General features: G+C 33.9%; 1 protein-coding gene across 1 annotated transcript; it reads left to right on the top strand.

Moving 5' to 3' along the window:
- Positions 1-3645: 3645 nt before the first annotated feature.
- LOC105056519 (protein HEAT INTOLERANT 4) lies at positions 3646-16483 on the top strand. The gene is made up of 14 exons (XM_010938737.4): positions 3646-3984; positions 4422-4460; positions 4611-4664; positions 4753-4816; positions 5258-5316; positions 6406-6530; positions 6642-6701; positions 8398-8456; positions 14315-14388; positions 15042-15080; positions 15268-15330; positions 15541-15588; positions 15701-15829; positions 16004-16483. The coding sequence occupies exons 1-14, from the start codon at positions 3799-3801 to the stop codon at positions 16049-16051; spliced, it is 1047 nt and encodes a 348-aa protein (XP_010937039.1). The 5' UTR covers positions 3646-3798; the 3' UTR covers positions 16052-16483.
- Positions 16484-16776: the final 293 nt, after the last annotated feature.

Here is a 16776-nt window from a genome sequence, read left to right as displayed (position 1 = left end):
TAATGCACCTAGAATCCCAATCTTCATAGGTTGGTTTAAACAAATGAAGATAGTTAATAGTGATTCTAGCTATCTAACATTGATTTTATTAATTATTTTGTACATTATTTTCTTTGGATACAAAGTAGGAAAGTGCTGAAGGTTAAAGGAGGATCTAGTATAAATATAAAATAAAAAAATATAATAAAATAGTAAAAATAGAATCCAAAAATCTATTAAAAGTCAATTAGGTCGGATTACAATAATTAGCTGCATCTAGTAATCTGAAGTTTTAGGTCTTGGTGAAAGGGACTCCCAAGACATCAGCTTGTAGTAAATATAAGAGTAAAGCTGGAATAGGATCACAAAAATATATGGATACTTTAGCCTGAGTGGCAAAAGAAGCTATCAAGTCTGCTAATTGATTTATCTCTAATAGGACATGCGATGCTAGAAAAGACTACCGTGAAGTTTTGAATCTCATGATGTCTCATAGATAGAGATTATCCTGGACCTTGCACATTATTCTTTAACATCGATTCACATACATAACTTTAACAAGAATATGTGTTTGTGAAAGTGATTTTTTCATTTAAAATGTAAGATGCCTATGCCATCATTTTGCTTAAGAATAAAATTATTTATGCTTATACCATTAAGGCTATTCTCTAGTTTTTAGTTATCATTTTTATAACTTATATATGTAATTTGTTGACTTAGTGAAAACATCTCTTTATAATTTGCTAAATATTTATCTTAACGTTATCATCTTATAACACTTGTCTTATGTGTATATTGATTCAGTTTTCAAGAGTTGTTATAATGATATCAATCACTTAAAGAACTTATCTATCAGATCTTATCATTGTTAGCCATGATCTATTCTCTGATAATGAGCAAGATATTCATCGAATATGGATAATTGCTCCAGTAGATTATTGATGCTAACCAAATGTTCTTTATTAGTCAACATGATTATTGCTGAAAAAAATGAGTTAGTTCCATGATTTTTTTTGGATTTGTGGTATTAAAAAGAAAAAAATTATTATACGATCATACTTCTAACATGAGATTATGAGCTAGAAGTTGCGATAACCACCACATACTTGTCGAAAACTCTCTTCACAAGCATACAAAGCATTTCAATACGATATCATAAAATAAGTAGTGAAATAAATTCAAATAATTAATATTTAAATTTTAATTTAAATAATTAAGTCAAAATCAAATATCTTATAAAATAATATTCAAAAATCTTGCATCAACTTTTATAAAAATCTAATCTAAAATAAAGAAGTTAAAATTTTGTCTCTAGTTGCATTTTTATAATGAATCTCTGAGTCTAACTGATTCTTTAAGTCTATAAAAATATTAAACATATAGGGTAATGAGTTAGATTGTTCAATAAATAAGAACATTTTATTTGGATAAAATAAATAATAAAAAAATAATGACATATTGAAAATAAGCATACAAAATACATTAGTTCAAAATCAAATCAAAGTATATAGCTCCATCAAAATAATATGCATGCATATTTAGTCTTTTTAAAATTCATAATTCATTTATTATTTTTTTAAAAAAATATCTAGTTCATCTTGACAGTCATGAACTATTAGCATATTTATATCTTATGACTGGGCTAAAATATAAGTTCAGTCAAAGTGCTATTGAGCATCATATCGAAATGTCAATGCCTAACCTTCACAGTTAGGATTGAAGTGCTAACATATAACTCCCATAAGTAGAATATTGAAGTACCAATGTATAACTCCATAAACAGGATATCAAATTATCAATATACAATCTCTACTAACAGGTAGCAAAATATAATCTGGATGCTAGCCCAAATCTATCTTGATTCAAAATTTTTTTCTCAAAAATATATTTCATATTTCAAATTAAAAAAATTCATAAAACTATGTGACTATTCAAAATTAATCAAGTATAATCCATATCAAATTCAATAAATTTGATCATTTAGGATTTCAGAAAAAAATATATTTAATAATTAAAAATATCATACATCAATTCATAAATTATAAATAATTTAATATCAAAAATATTTTATAATTTATTAATAAATTTAGAAAAATAATTATATTATTTATTTTACAAGTAAAATCAATCAATAGATTTAATTAATTTGGAAAATCCCTCTTGGAGAATTGTTTCCAATGTATTTAGCTACGATTCTAGTACCATAATGAAAGATGTCTGAAATAAGAAGAATAAAAAGAGTTATCTGGTGATTATTTGATGACCAACGATGGTGAGGCTTAAAGGGTGATGTGGGATTATTAAATAGAGTGGGGAGAGGCTAAAGGAATCTATCTCAATGTTGGATTCCTCTGATTAGATATCAGGAGTCTTCTTCCTATCGTATATTTTTTTTGTGATTCTTGGGCTAATTAATCCATCTAGACTAGTCAAGTGATCAGATCTAGCTCTTTATTGGCTGCAAATGAATTAGGGTGTTAAGAATATTTTGCTCCATAAAGTTAACTTCTCAAAATATCAACATGAAGTTTTGGGGTGTCAAGAATATTTTGCTCCATAAAGTTAACTTCTCAAAACATCAACATAAAGTTTCGATAAAAAATGTGCTTATGAGATATTTTAGAAGACAAAGATGAAAGATCCATGATAAGTGATAATAAATTTTTTTTTTAGCAATTATTGTATTAGAAAATTTATATCTTCAGATTTTTATGTGGTCACATATGCATATTTTGTCATCTATTGTTAGCTCAGTTGGTTAGCACTACTTAGTTAAGAACATATCTCTCCAAAGGATGAAGATTCAAAGTTAGAATATTAATTAAATTTAGTCGCATCACTTATAAATATGATCTAGTTTTTAGATTTTTATATAAAAAATAATAATTAAAAATTGATCATGAATTACTTTTTTTTTTTAGCAAAATATCATTTATTTAAAAATATGTTGCGTATGCGAGTCATTAAAATATCGAATATATATGACATATAAGGATTCTAAATAAAGAGGCAATATAGTGGACAAAAGTTTTATAAAAATAGATAAATTAATAGTGAAGATTAGAAAAGAGAATTTCATCCAACATAATAGTAGCAATAATTTTCTTTTTTTTCACATGTTTGGTTACTGAAATTATTTTTTCATCAATTCCAACTTCCTCATCTAGAGACCTACATGACCTGCAATTATGCATTTATAACTGTGCTAAATATATTTCCTAAAAAACACTGAGTTTAATGTACACAAGCATGTATTTTAGGCGACAGCCACCTATGTAACCAAGATTTGATATATGCAGGATATCCATTATTATCCTCCGTGGTCCATATTTGCCCTGCACCGTAGCTCATCTTAGGTCCATCTCCAAGAAAAAAACCGGACCGGGTCGACCGGTCCATTCTGTCCAACTCGAAGTCCGCAGAACCTTCAAGACATGGTATATTCGGCCCACCTAGACCTATCGGCGTGCCGAGCCACAGTTTCAAATTTCCTAAAAGAGCCACGTGGCCGGTCGCAGTCGGACCCCTTCCCATCGCCTCGACGGATCAGACGACAAAATCACAAGATCGGACGGCTGCGCTTCCAAGCAATCCGATCCCGAAACCCTCCCTCACGCCCGTTTGTCCTATCGATTGGACACGATAAATAGCCTCTCCGTTCTCTCTCCTCTTCAAATTCGGATTGCGACCGCGTTCTCTCTACGCGCAGATCGCCGTCTCTCCCAGCCTCACTCTCCCTCGTGTCTCTCTCTCTCGATCCCTCGCTCGCTTCTCTCCAAACCTTAAACCTAATCCAAGTCCTGATTCTTTTGATCGGAGATGAGAAGGCCGAAGGCGACGCCGAAGGGGAGGAAGAGGAAGGCGACACCGAAGGAGGAGGGCAGCAGCAGCGGCGGAAGCAAGTCGTCGAACGAGCTGCCCAAGGAGTCCAAGGCCACCACCAGAGGGAAGCGGATCAAGGCCCCCAAGACGGAGCCTGAGTTCTTCCCTGAGAAGAGGAATCTGGTAAGGGTCCTTCTTGAGACCTATTTTTTCTATTGTCTTCTGTTTCTTGTTTTCCTGCGGTTTTGGGGGGATTTGTGGGGTTCTTAAGTGGGTGATCGATGGACATTTGTTGGATTTGATGTTGATTGGCTCAGTGGTTTGGATTGTTTGGGATTGGTTCATGTGCATGCGGGCGTTATTCTGTTGAAGTTTGTTCAAATTGCATTTCTGTGGTGGGATGTATGTGTTAACAGCTTCATCATTGCCGAGGTCACACACTTTTATTCAACGTTCACTTGTCGGATTCTTCTACTTTGATGCTAAATTTCTTATTTTTGTCTTATGCCCTAAATCTCTCTAGATAGTGTTATGACATGTATTTTTCACAAATTGTTTCAGCATGTTATGCTTGCTTTTGTTGCGCTTTCCTGGGCTAAATAGTTGTTATTGTTATGCAGGAGGATCTATGGGAAGCTGCCTTTCCTGTTGGAACCGAGGTCTGTTTCAAGATCAAACTTTTATTATATATCTTAAGACAACTTATGGAAGCTGCTGTATAAATAGGTGCCAAGTACCATGCTTGATAATCTTTGTTCTCTTTTGCTATCCTAAGTTGTTGTGAACCTTGGTACGTTTGTTGATGACAGTGGGAAAACATGGACAAAATTCAAGAGATCAGCTGGAATTTTTCAAATTTGGAGGTATGGTTAAGGGATTTCCTTTCTTTTTTCCTCCAGTTTTGGAATTTTTCTGTTCAAAATGTTCTTAATTCTATTTTGTGATGAACAGAAAGCTTTTGAGGAGGGGGGAGAGCTTTGTGGAAAGAAGGTCTACGTGTTTGGATGCACTGAAGGTAACTCGTTTGTCTAGCGTGTGTCTTTTACATTCACTTTATTCAACTTTATGCTTCTTAAAACTACTAGTGGTGGGATGCTACATTGTTATCAATATGTAACGGTAGCCTTTGAATTTATGTTAGTTGCATAATATAAGCTTCAACTATGACTGGTTATAAACTTACCCCTCTGTATTTTTCATGTGGTCTTGGAACATGCGCTCTGCATTTTATTTGTGGTTATGATCATGAAGATTTTGAGCTTGCATTTGGATACAAAAACTTTTCTATGGACATCCTTCCCTTTTTTCATTCTTTTCATTCTTTTTATTTTTTTATTTTGACTTTTCAGTATAGTGCATATTGTATTTAGCATATTTATGCTTAATTGCTTGTCAAGCTTATTCAAGATCACTGTCTAATTAATATAATTTATTTGACAATTTTTCCCTCTTGCAGCTCAGCTGTTGGATGTAAAGAATGAACAGAAAATTGTACTTATTCCCATTGTGGTAGCTGTAAGTAAATTCATATTCTATTTTTTCGCACATGGATTCAATTTTTTGAACCTTTTCTTTTGGTTAGACTTTGGTGTATTCTATTGCTAGTGAAGCAAATAGCTACATATATGAATCTGAATCACGATGATCCATCTAACTAATTTATAGGGAGGTGAGAGAGGTTACATATGAAACATACATGTGTTCTTTGTGGGCTGTGCAGATTTTTTGGTTCATGGCAAATATAATTGTAAGTGATGCAAGTAATGCATGTTGCAATCATCAAGTGCTCGATCTCATGTGAGACCACAGCATAAATGTGTCAAGCTGCAGCTTCTATTCATTAATATTTTCTCAGTCCAATTTGTTTCAGACATGCTTATCCGAACATATTGAGTCTAGAGTCTGCTTTAAAGTAATGTGGTTATGGCATGGGTCTGCAAAACAACTGCATGACACAGAGGGGCCTGGGAAGTGCTTGGTGTGGCAGTTGTCATGTCAAAGAAGAGATAAAGAAGGCTAGCTCACATATGAGTTGATTTGGTTTTTAAGGGATAGTTTTATCATGACATGCGGGAGAATGAGAGAGCAGGGTTCACAAGCAGCCGAAGATAACTGATGAGGATTTGTAAGATGGGTTTTGTTAAGGTTGCTTTGTGGAGACATCACTCACATTAGTATCATTTGAATAAGAATATCTATTTTTAGGGACTAATATATTCAATTGGATGTGCGTCCACAACAATTTCCTTAAGTATTCTAGTTATATGGTATTTGTATGCATATGAATGAATGTATACGAGAATCATGGACTGATGCAATTTCAGCATTGCCTAATTTATCTCTGTACTTTCTGAACATCCAATATGGGACCATATGTGCTTCAAGATATTGAAGAACATGACATCTCTTGTTATCTGTCTCTAATAAATAATATTTGATGCAATTTTTTTCAATGTGTTTTGGTACAGAGATGCTATTTTATGTTTTAAACAAGTTTCAGTTTGTCATATCAAAACATTTTAAGGATTGTTTGTCATATGAATGCTGCAGTTATGATTGTTGATCAATTTGTTCATTCTTTCTCATTAAAGTAATCTTGAGCAGGTGGTTTCTCCTATTCCACCATCAGATAAGATTGGTATAAAATCTGTTCAAAGGGAGACGGAAGAAATAATACCAATGAAGGCAATGAAAATGGCATGGGTTCCATACATTCCCCTAGAAGACCGGTACCTTCTGTTCATGCTTCATATTTTCGATCTTGGAACTTCAAATATGATTATACAAAATTATGTGTGGAAGGTTGTGTTGCTTAATTTAGGTTCTCTCTTCTTTCACAGGCATAGTCAGGTTGATAGATTGAAGACTCAAATATTTACCTTGGCCTGCACCCAGAGAAGGTACAACTACATATACTTTTTTAGGTTTTCAATTTTATATGGCTTTTGTTGAATGGGATTTTCCTTTCATGCTGTAATTATTGAGTTTTATCCCATGTTCCTGTCCCATGTAAACTATGTTTCTGTTTTGTATAATCATTTAATATTTATGTTTCTTCAAGTGATGAATGCCAAATAGCAAAGCAATAGTCATTGATGCTTTTGCTAACTCCTTGGATCTGAGCACCTGGGTTCATTTCAGGGAATAAATATCCAACATATTGATGGCTTAAGGAGTTTAGCAGCTAACATCAATATAGTTCTTTTAGTGGCCTATGGATAATTTTTTGTTAAATATACATGCTTTATTTGTAGTGGCATATGGATTTATTGACATGCAAGACCGTATTACTATTTTTTTAGTACAAACGTGTTGCTATTGCTTCTTATTCTATGTCAAACAATTGGATGCATGCATTTAAATGCACTCACACCCTTGGATTTGATTTAGTACCTTGTTTGGTGATGCATATACCAACAATAGTGGTTATTTCAGAATTAAATGAGGGAATATTGCTCTTCTATGCTAACTGTATGAGAAATTATATATGTCAAAGGCTGTTGCCTATTAACTTGAATCTTAATTTTTTTTACTTAAAAATATTTTGATCCTATTCAATTCAAGTTCTAAAAAAAATTTGAAACTTCTTTTTTTCTGCATCAGAACTAAACTTGTGCATACAACCAAAAAATCTGAAGCATGCAGAGCTTATGTGACATGTTTTATATATTTCTGCTGTTCATTTGATGGTGCTTTGGCTGCAGTTCAGGTTGTCACTACATATTTGTAGATGATTCTTGATTTTGATCAATTGAATTTCTATGCTTATATAGTTTTCTCTTTCCTATTATGCATCAAACTGAAGAAGTTTATACTCTCGGTTGCACATGCTTGGCTAGTTTTTTTTGCCTTTTCTTTCATTCCTTTGCATTATTTCCTGTTAATTATTTCATTTAAGATGTTACTGCCCTTGCATGTGTACCTGTTTATCATAGATGTACTATTATTTCTTATAAATACTTGCTTGTGTGATTCAGCCATTTCATAGGACAGCAGTCCTCTTAAGCACGCCAGATCATGTGTTTTTATTTTCTTCCTTTGATATCCATGCCTTTATAATGGGATTGGGTCCATTGTCAGTCAGGTGGAATTCAGTTATTTGTGGCTTATCACTTAGGAGAGCTATTTAAAATGTTCATTTGAACATATGCTTTTCAGTTCTATGCCTGATTGGATGTGAATATATTAAGTGCTTGTATATTTAGACAATTCTTTGAATTTTTTTTTTTATATTGGTTATTTACTTTTATGTCTATTTAGCTGTAGCCTGCATTACATTATATTCAACATTTTTCTTCTAAGAACTTAATGTATATATGAATTATGAAATTATGGTATAAGGTTGCATGAGGAAACAAGGATGGTTTGCTTGGCATTAGAAAAATTTAGATCTTTGTGATTCTTGCCACAATGGGGCACTAAATATCTCATGTATGTCTGTTTGATATTTTTTCTTTTCTTTTCTTTTTTCTCATATTATAATTTATCTGGAGAAAACAAACTTTTTTCTCACTTCTCTACTGTAGATGTTTTGATCTTATAAAACCATATCACATTCTTAAATTATCATTATATAAATTGGATATTCTCATGCAGATCTGCTTTAAAACATCTGAAAATCGAGCGCGTCAAACAATATGACTATTGTCTTCCTTGTGAGTTTTGTTGACCTTTTATTTTTTTCCTATTTTGTGCAAAGAGTTGTTGCAGCTCATCTAAAATTTATATATTGATTAATTTATTGTGCAATAATTTTCTTTGCCCCAGCATCTTTTCTAGTACATGTATGTGATATGTGTTTTTAGCTTTTGTTCCCTGATGTTGAATGTTGTGTTGAATATGGATGGATCCACACATATTATTTTTTTCATGGATCTTGTTTCATCAAGATCAACCATAAATGAGTTTTCTTAAACCAATTCTCATAGTTATATACCTCACTTTCCAAAATATCTGATTGTCTTTGAGGTGGACATATGGTGGTTGATGAAATTTTATGCAGGGCCATACATGTGAAGGAGCTGAATGTTGAAGTTGATCATGAATTATAATGTGTTGAATCATGTGGACTACGATTGCTTGCTCAATTGTTCAATTTAAATTCTAATAGATGGTGGGAAATTAGATAAGCAAGATAATTGAAAGGAGAATTTACTAACTATAGTAATAATGTTTAAATATCTGAAGATAAACTGAAAAGCATGGTCATGTTCAGGGACCTGTAATTAAACATGATGGTGATTTAAGTATAATCATTTTTGTTTTGGTATTGAAAGGGCTTCCTATAATATCTGAAGACAAACTGAAAAGTAAGGTCATGTTCAGGTAGCTATAAGTAAATATGATGGTGGTTTTAAGTATAGTCTTTTTATTTTTATTTTTATTTTTTGTACTGAAAGGGCTTCCTATATCCAACTTCAAGATGTTAACATATAACATTTCGAGAATTTAACAAAAATGGCCAATGCTAAATTGATTAAGAAAATACATATGGCTGCATGTATGCTAGAATCATTGATGAGGGGTGGTGTTTTTTAAGAATAATGGAAACATCTTAAGAAAATACCCATTTTATGGAACTTTGTACATGTCCAAGAGTTATATATGCCTTTTTTGTTAAGTTGTTGATGACTGAAAACTGAGCCAAGTGATGGAGATATTTGTTAGTATATTATATAATATGATAACTAGACGTATATATATCAATTATAATAAACCTACATATATCATAATGTCATCCAAGGGCATTGGTCAGCGGCAAACAATTGAAGTCTGACCCGATCCTTTGACTGTCTGTGGTGGAACCCATGAGAACGTAAACCAATGCTTCAAAAGTGACCTAGAGTTCTATTGGAAAAAAAAAAAACTTCTGACTTTGGTATTTCAGGTAGATATTCTTGGCTAGTCTTGTTTAAGGCAAACAACATATATGCACGAGGAAACTTCCTTTAAGAACTTCCAGGGCCATGAATGTCTTCTTTGGAATAGGGACATGTAGAGGATATGGCTAGGAGGGGAGTGAAATGGGGTAGAGGTTGGGTATGGAGGGAGTGGGGTGAAACAGCATCAGCTAGGGGCTGGGTGTTAGCGGTAAAAGGTGAGGTAGGTAGACTGGTTAGATTGGCAAGGTTGGGAATGAGGTCAGGGAGGGAGGGCAAGTGGGTGGGAAGGATGATCATGATGGAGGAACTTGGATGGAGGAGCTAGGATTAGTGTTGGTGAGTCTCTTGTCCTATTCTTACAATAACCTGGTTTGATGGTTAACTCGGTGGGAGCAATTTTGAGTTGTCCAAACACAAAATAACAATTTGACATCTAGTTTAATTTTGATATCATTTGTGACAAGTTACAATAGGAGTCTGAAGAATTACATAATGACTCAGTCTACTTTCCTCTAGTGTCAGTTACTTTATAAAAATCTTTGTTTAATGAGATGAAAATCGAAAGCTGTTTCTTTTCTGATCTAGTGCTTTGTTATTGTAAAATCATACAAACACCTGTATGAGTATTTTATATATATTTTTGTATTCTAGATCCTGTGTATAAATATCAACTTCATAGTTGCTATTATGGAATCTATCCAAACTTCCAAATTTCTCCTCATTTGTGGTTATAGTCTAGCTATCCGTACCCAATTCTTAATCTTTTACCATTTTGTATTAATCATCCTATCTGATCATTTTGTGTGATTTTCGACCAATGATCACAATATTAATCTTAAACAGATGATTGCTATATTTCAGTAAAAGTGATGCTCCAATTTTGAATGAATTGTTGTGGAATGCAATCATTGACCATTCTACCATATATCTCACTTACAAGCTGTATCCCGTATTCTATTATTGGCTATATGGTCACACCTATGTAGATCGAGATTTTGTAATGTTGAGTTTCGTTTGTTCTAGTAAATTCACTATCACAGATATATGTATTTCTTGGTCTCTCTACACTCTTTATAGGCCATTCAAGTAGAGCTTGAATTGCCTTTATTGTCTAGGTCTTTGTAGTTAATTCTAATTTTTTTGCATTCTTTTTATTCCCAAACCAAAATTAATGACTATAGCGTTAACTTATGCCACTTGAAAACTCCAATTTGCTATTTTTCTTCTCCCAACTATCCATTCCATGCTCTGCTTCTGCAGCCACATCCTAATTTTTCCTATACATGTGTGTGTGCAATATTTATTTGTCAAAAGTCAAAACATTATCCAGCTGTACGACTTATGTTGCATTGTATCTTCATAATGCTCAAAGTCATGTAACATTTCGATAGTGCATTTTAGTTCTGTCCATCCTACTGTGGTTGTAATAGCAAAAATGTCTTTAATTTTCTTATCCTCTTCTTGTTAATTTAGCACTGTGATGACACTAAGTGTTCTTAGCTTTCTATAATATTAATTTAAACTATTATGCTATTTTGTTGTATCTTTATACTGAGGTTTTCATCTTGATATTTGTTCGTATCAGTATAGGGCACCCATGAATATGATATATGTAAAAACTGAGCTCTTACTATATTGGCTGATACAAAATAATACAATTCAAACTACCAGCATATGCAATATCTTGTATTGTCTGAGATTTCCCTGTTTAACTTTTACTATCTTAACTAAATAAATATCAGAATCAAAGCCCAGAAACAATCATCAATCTTAATGTTGTGATATTGGCCAATTAGCTTAGTTCCTATTATTGGTTAAGATCTCCAATATTCCCATAATCTCCCTGGCTTCCACCTCAGCCTGGATAAACCAAGATCTCGGTTCATCATAGTATTGGTTACGAAGATGGCCTATATCTAATGATTTGAAAGACCTTGCTTTCATCACTGTTGCATAAAAAGAGTTGCTTTCCACCAAATTTTTGTACTGTATGTGAGTTGATTTTTTCCTTATGGTTATCCTGAACTGTCATTTTCACTTGAGCTCTGGTCTTGTCTTGGATTTTACTGTCTTGTAGGTCCAATGTGTCCATGGTTTATCATTACAGTTTGTCTGGCTTGCTCCCAGTCTCATTTCATGTCCTAACTGGTACATCAAGATTGTTGGTTGCTACTTCCCAAATTTTTTTTCTAGTTGGAGCAAGAAGCCATGGCCAATTTAAAAGCTATTTGACCTGCTTTTGTATTTTAGATAAGTTCAAATGTTTAAATTAGGTTAATAATAGTCATAGAAAGAGGCTTATTGTATGAAATTAGCCCTAAGCCAATCTAGATAAACCATATTGATAATTTTATGAAGTTCTTGATGGGATCATTAGATTGTTTGATGTGATAAATAGCAATTTGCTTTTGTTAACTACATTCTTTTGATAGCTGATGTTTGTGTAGCAGATCTAAGTGTAACAACTGAAAACGTGAAATCTCAACTTCCATTGATGTGCCTAAGGTGACATTGTTTATGGAACATTAGATTTGTTAAGCACATAGGGATCGATAAGATACATATGAATATAGATATTTCCTCCAATACATATTTGATTTGCACTTTGAAATGGCATGATCTTTGAAACATGCACATGGATATGGGATATGGATACAACATGATATGGATATGCCGACACATCCAACCTTCAAAGGGTAGAATATGATATGGAGAGGATGCCAACAAATATATATATTTTATACAATGTCTAAATGCACGAATGTATGTATGTAGGTATGTATGAATGTATAGTAGGTTATTCAAATAACATGTTCCATATGTTAGATGGTATCGTCAACTTTCACATGATCATTATTTCGTCAGCAATCAAATTTATAGACCCCAAACCATGCTTCATATCTTAATGTTCATGTCATAAACTAAAAAATTAACCATTATCCTAGAAAGGTTACATTTAAAAAAATGGTTTAAAAAAATGGCAAACACCTCCCTACATATTTGAATGTATCATGGACGTATCACAAGTATATTTGGGAGTGTTTTTTAAAATTTTGAAATTAGGATACTTCATATAAGTATTGGTCATGTATTCGGGAAGCATATTAGTTTCCAATACATATCCAACATGGACATGGCATGTAATTTGAAGAATGCATACTTCCTTGGGCCTGATATGCTCACGAGTATTTCTGTAAATATCCATTTTTTAAAAAATTTTTGGAATATAGATGTCAGATACGGAGAGGGTACATTTTGAATACATTCTAGATCTACATGTTAGATACCTCAAGGTACGGTTTGGGATGGTGCTGGCAAGCAACATCTAGATCCACAAATGATAACACAAATATTTAACAAGAAAACGATTGAGCCCTCATCATGCGTCCTCTAGTTGAAATAGAAAGAGAGACTGTAGAAAGACTTTGGAGAGTACTTATGGTATTTCAATAAGCTAATGAAAGAAGGATAGTTGTCCCCCCCCCTTTTTTTTGAGGAAAAATGAAGCAGAACAACTGCCGCCCATCTTTTATTAGAAAAAGAAGGATGGTTATCATATGCGAGACATTGTACGTGAGTAATTTCTCTGTCACTGTCCCTGCCATTACTAGCATCCTACATTCATACTATTCTAGGATTGTTTAGGCACATCCAGTTACTCTTGCATTGTAAAATATTACAATATTTTCCTGTGGAAGGATACGGACAATTCTTTCTGAAGATCAGACTGTCTATTTGTCCTTTGTGTCCTTGTTTGTGTATGGATATGAACTATTATTTTTGAAGACTGTGTACTAGTGCTTTGAACACATGTATGTGTTTGTGGGTATGAATTATTCTTTTTGAAAGATCAGACTGTCTAGTAGTGCTGCATGTGTGTCACATGTACTTCTTGGTCTCAGAAGCATAGACTTGATGGTTAATCTCAGTGAAGATGTATTAAACTGCGCATGTGGTACCATCAGACACTTTAATCTGCACCTTTTTTTTTTTTTTCTTTTGCTGTTTTTGTATAGTTTCGCTGAAAATTTACTTCGGAGCACAAGGACCAAACAAATGCATTGTAGTCATTATTTGGCTGTCTCCTATATTATCACCTAAAAATACAACTTTGAGTGTTTAGATGTTCAATGCTTGACTTAAAGCTTGTAAAATGCTACACCTGGGTTATCATGCATACTCACAGTCCTTGCTTTGTTTTCTGACAGTATTATCAGTTTCATTGGCATTATTTATTCTACATCTGCATGTTACAGTGAACAAATACTCGATCTGTTCACTAGTCCTAATCAAATTTGAAGCCTTGATTTGCCACGTTTCTCTTTTCTTTAGTCCATGGTGTTGAATGGAGAAGAATCTTAAGATTTGTTTGGTGAATTACTTCAAGTGGAGAGCTTGTTGATCACAGCTTAGTGCTTACTCATATTTAGTCTGCTTAAGAAGATTCTTTATGTAAACTGGTGGTTCCATTCTTGTTTGCTGAAATTTGTCCTTTTTTTTGGGTACATTGCTGAATATTTGTTTTGAAAGATATTCTAAGAACCAATAGAAGATGAGTTGATCTGTAAGTTGTTTTCATTTACATAGCTGCTAGTATAAGTTCTTACCAACTCTGGATAATTTTTTAACAGATTTTCAACCTTTGAAAGCTGATGAAGATGAAGATGACACAGTTGTTAATATCATGTTTCCATTAGAACCACCGGTAAGCTGATTTTTAGCAGTAAATATCATTCTGATTGGCTGATGACTGGTTTGCATGATTTTATCTAACTTTTTTCCCTTTGCTGTTAGTTTTCATCCCATTTTTTTCCTCCATGTTTATAGTGCAAATGAACTTAAGTAGATGTTTATAATATTTGAAATTAACCTCATTCAGCAAGAATTTTGTATCCTATAGGGACTGACTACCTGATTGCGAACTCATAACAGTGCAAATATTGCTTAACTTTGCAATTTACGTGATACCCCTAGTTAGATTTCTTTATGCCCAAACTCAGCACATTCTCACTAATCCTCGGCCTGTTATTGTTAGAATTCCTGGCTAATCTTCCTGCCCAGTCTCTCTCTCTCTCTCTCTCATTCATGCACATGAACCCCCCCCCCCTCCTTTTTCTCTTTGAATTTATCTAAATTGTCCTTTATTTGGTTGCCAGATGCAAGTGTGCTATAGTTCATAATCTTAACTATGTTCCATATAGACAGTTATATGCATGTACCGGTATAGGTAGCAAAAGTGCTTCTCCAGCAGATTCTTCTTATACTCAAGAATCAGTTTATGTTCTACTAAAAGCATTGATTACTTTAATTTACTTTTGATGGTATTCTTATTGTTTTGATTCTTGATGACTTGTGTAGGTTGTCTGTGATTTTGACTGGGAATTGGATGATCTTGAGGTATTTAGACATCAATTCTTGTCTGCTATTTTGATGAGTACCATCTTGTATTTTTATCCTTGGCAACCATTGCAATTGACCCTTATTAATCTGAATAGGCCTCAAAAATGAAGACTCTATTTTCCTCTTTGTTGCTACTTGAGTTTCCCTGTTCATCTGAATCATGCTTTTATGATATGATATCCAGGAATTCACTGATGAACTTATCAAGGAGGAGGCATTACCAAATGATCAGAAAGATGCCTTCAAGGTATTTTGACAAACATAAGCTCTCCTTCTCTCTCTCTCTCTCTCTCTCTCTCTCTCTCTCTCATGTATTCATGTCCATATATTTGTATTTCATGTGCCACCTGGTAGCTGTCACGTATTCATGCCACTTCCATATAATAGTGCTCTTATGTTAATGGAGAGTTGAAGACTGCTTTCTGTTATCATTTACTTATGCAATCTTCTTTGTCAGGAATATGTAAAGGAGCAGGTTAGAGAACAAAAGAGAGCACAACGACAGGTAAGCGGATCAAAAGTGTTCCTATTTCTTTATTACATGGATTCTAGTCAATCAGCATTTGGTGATAATGTTCTTCGAGAGGGTATTAAAAGCTCGGTTCATGTATCTGCAGGTGAAGGAAGCCAGAAAAAAAGCCATTGAAGATATGGATCCTGAGACAAGAGCTGCATTTGAGAACATGCGATTTTATAAGTTTTACCCTGTACAAACACCAGATACACCTGATATAAGCAATGTGAAGGTACGTGCTGATTGTATTTGTGCTTGCACAGGTATCATGTGCACTTAGTGGGTCCTGCAATTGTTCTTGTTCTGAGGACTTATATATATGTTTTTCCCCTGATAATTTTTATATCCTGGCCTACCTGATTATCTCTCTCGTGACTTTGGGTTTGTCACTGGTGTTGTTATGCAGGTACCGTACATAAATAGGTATTACGGAAAAGCTCATTTTGTGATGTAATGGGCTCTCTTCTGCTGCTTTTCATCATACCTAGGAATCTCACTTTTGACCGGCCTGCTTGTGGCTTCTGCCCTGAAGAGATCAGAAGCAGTTTTGATTTATGAGGTGGGAAGAGTGTCCTTTTTACCTTCAATTATATCACGAATATGCTGCAATAGCTTTATTTTTTTTTTTTCCCTCCTCCTGATGGTGCCAGTGGGTGAGATTAGTCCCTGTTCACCCTTCTATCTTGATAGCGATAAACATTTTTTTATTTCTTTTCTAGCCAAAGGTGGCTTAGGTAAGAAGTCGGAGGGAGGTGATGGTTTTAGATACATGCTGAGAAATGGCCTGTAATTTGTTTAGAATTTCCTAAATATGTTGCAAGGCATTTCCAAAGATTTCAGCAAATTGTTTAAGCCAATAAATTTGGCATTGACTTTTTAATCCTTCTATCTGTTGGTAGCCTTTGGTTTAAGACAATTCTCCATCCGGTGCATCCGTCAGCGCTGGAAGTGTTGTTGCATTGAGTTTGTGATAGATGTCTTAACCAGTCTCTGATGGATGCCCCTGTACCAAATAAATCCCATGTACTTCTCTACCAACTTCTGACTTTTCAACTCTTTGTTATGAGAAGCGAGCAAATGCTCAGCTCGAATTGATTTATGAAGGAAAAAGAAGTCATTGCCTGCAGTAGGACCAGCCAGTGGCGATGCTTCTCTTTTATTGTTGAGGCCACGAATTTC

The sequence above is a fragment of the Elaeis guineensis genome, chromosome 13, assembly GCF_000442705.2.
Source record: "Elaeis guineensis isolate ETL-2024a chromosome 13, EG11, whole genome shotgun sequence".
In the NCBI taxonomy this organism is placed as follows: Eukaryota; Viridiplantae; Streptophyta; class Magnoliopsida; order Arecales; family Arecaceae; genus Elaeis; species Elaeis guineensis.
Note: the sequence above shows the minus strand (reverse complement) of the source record. Positions and strands in the feature narration are given on the sequence as shown.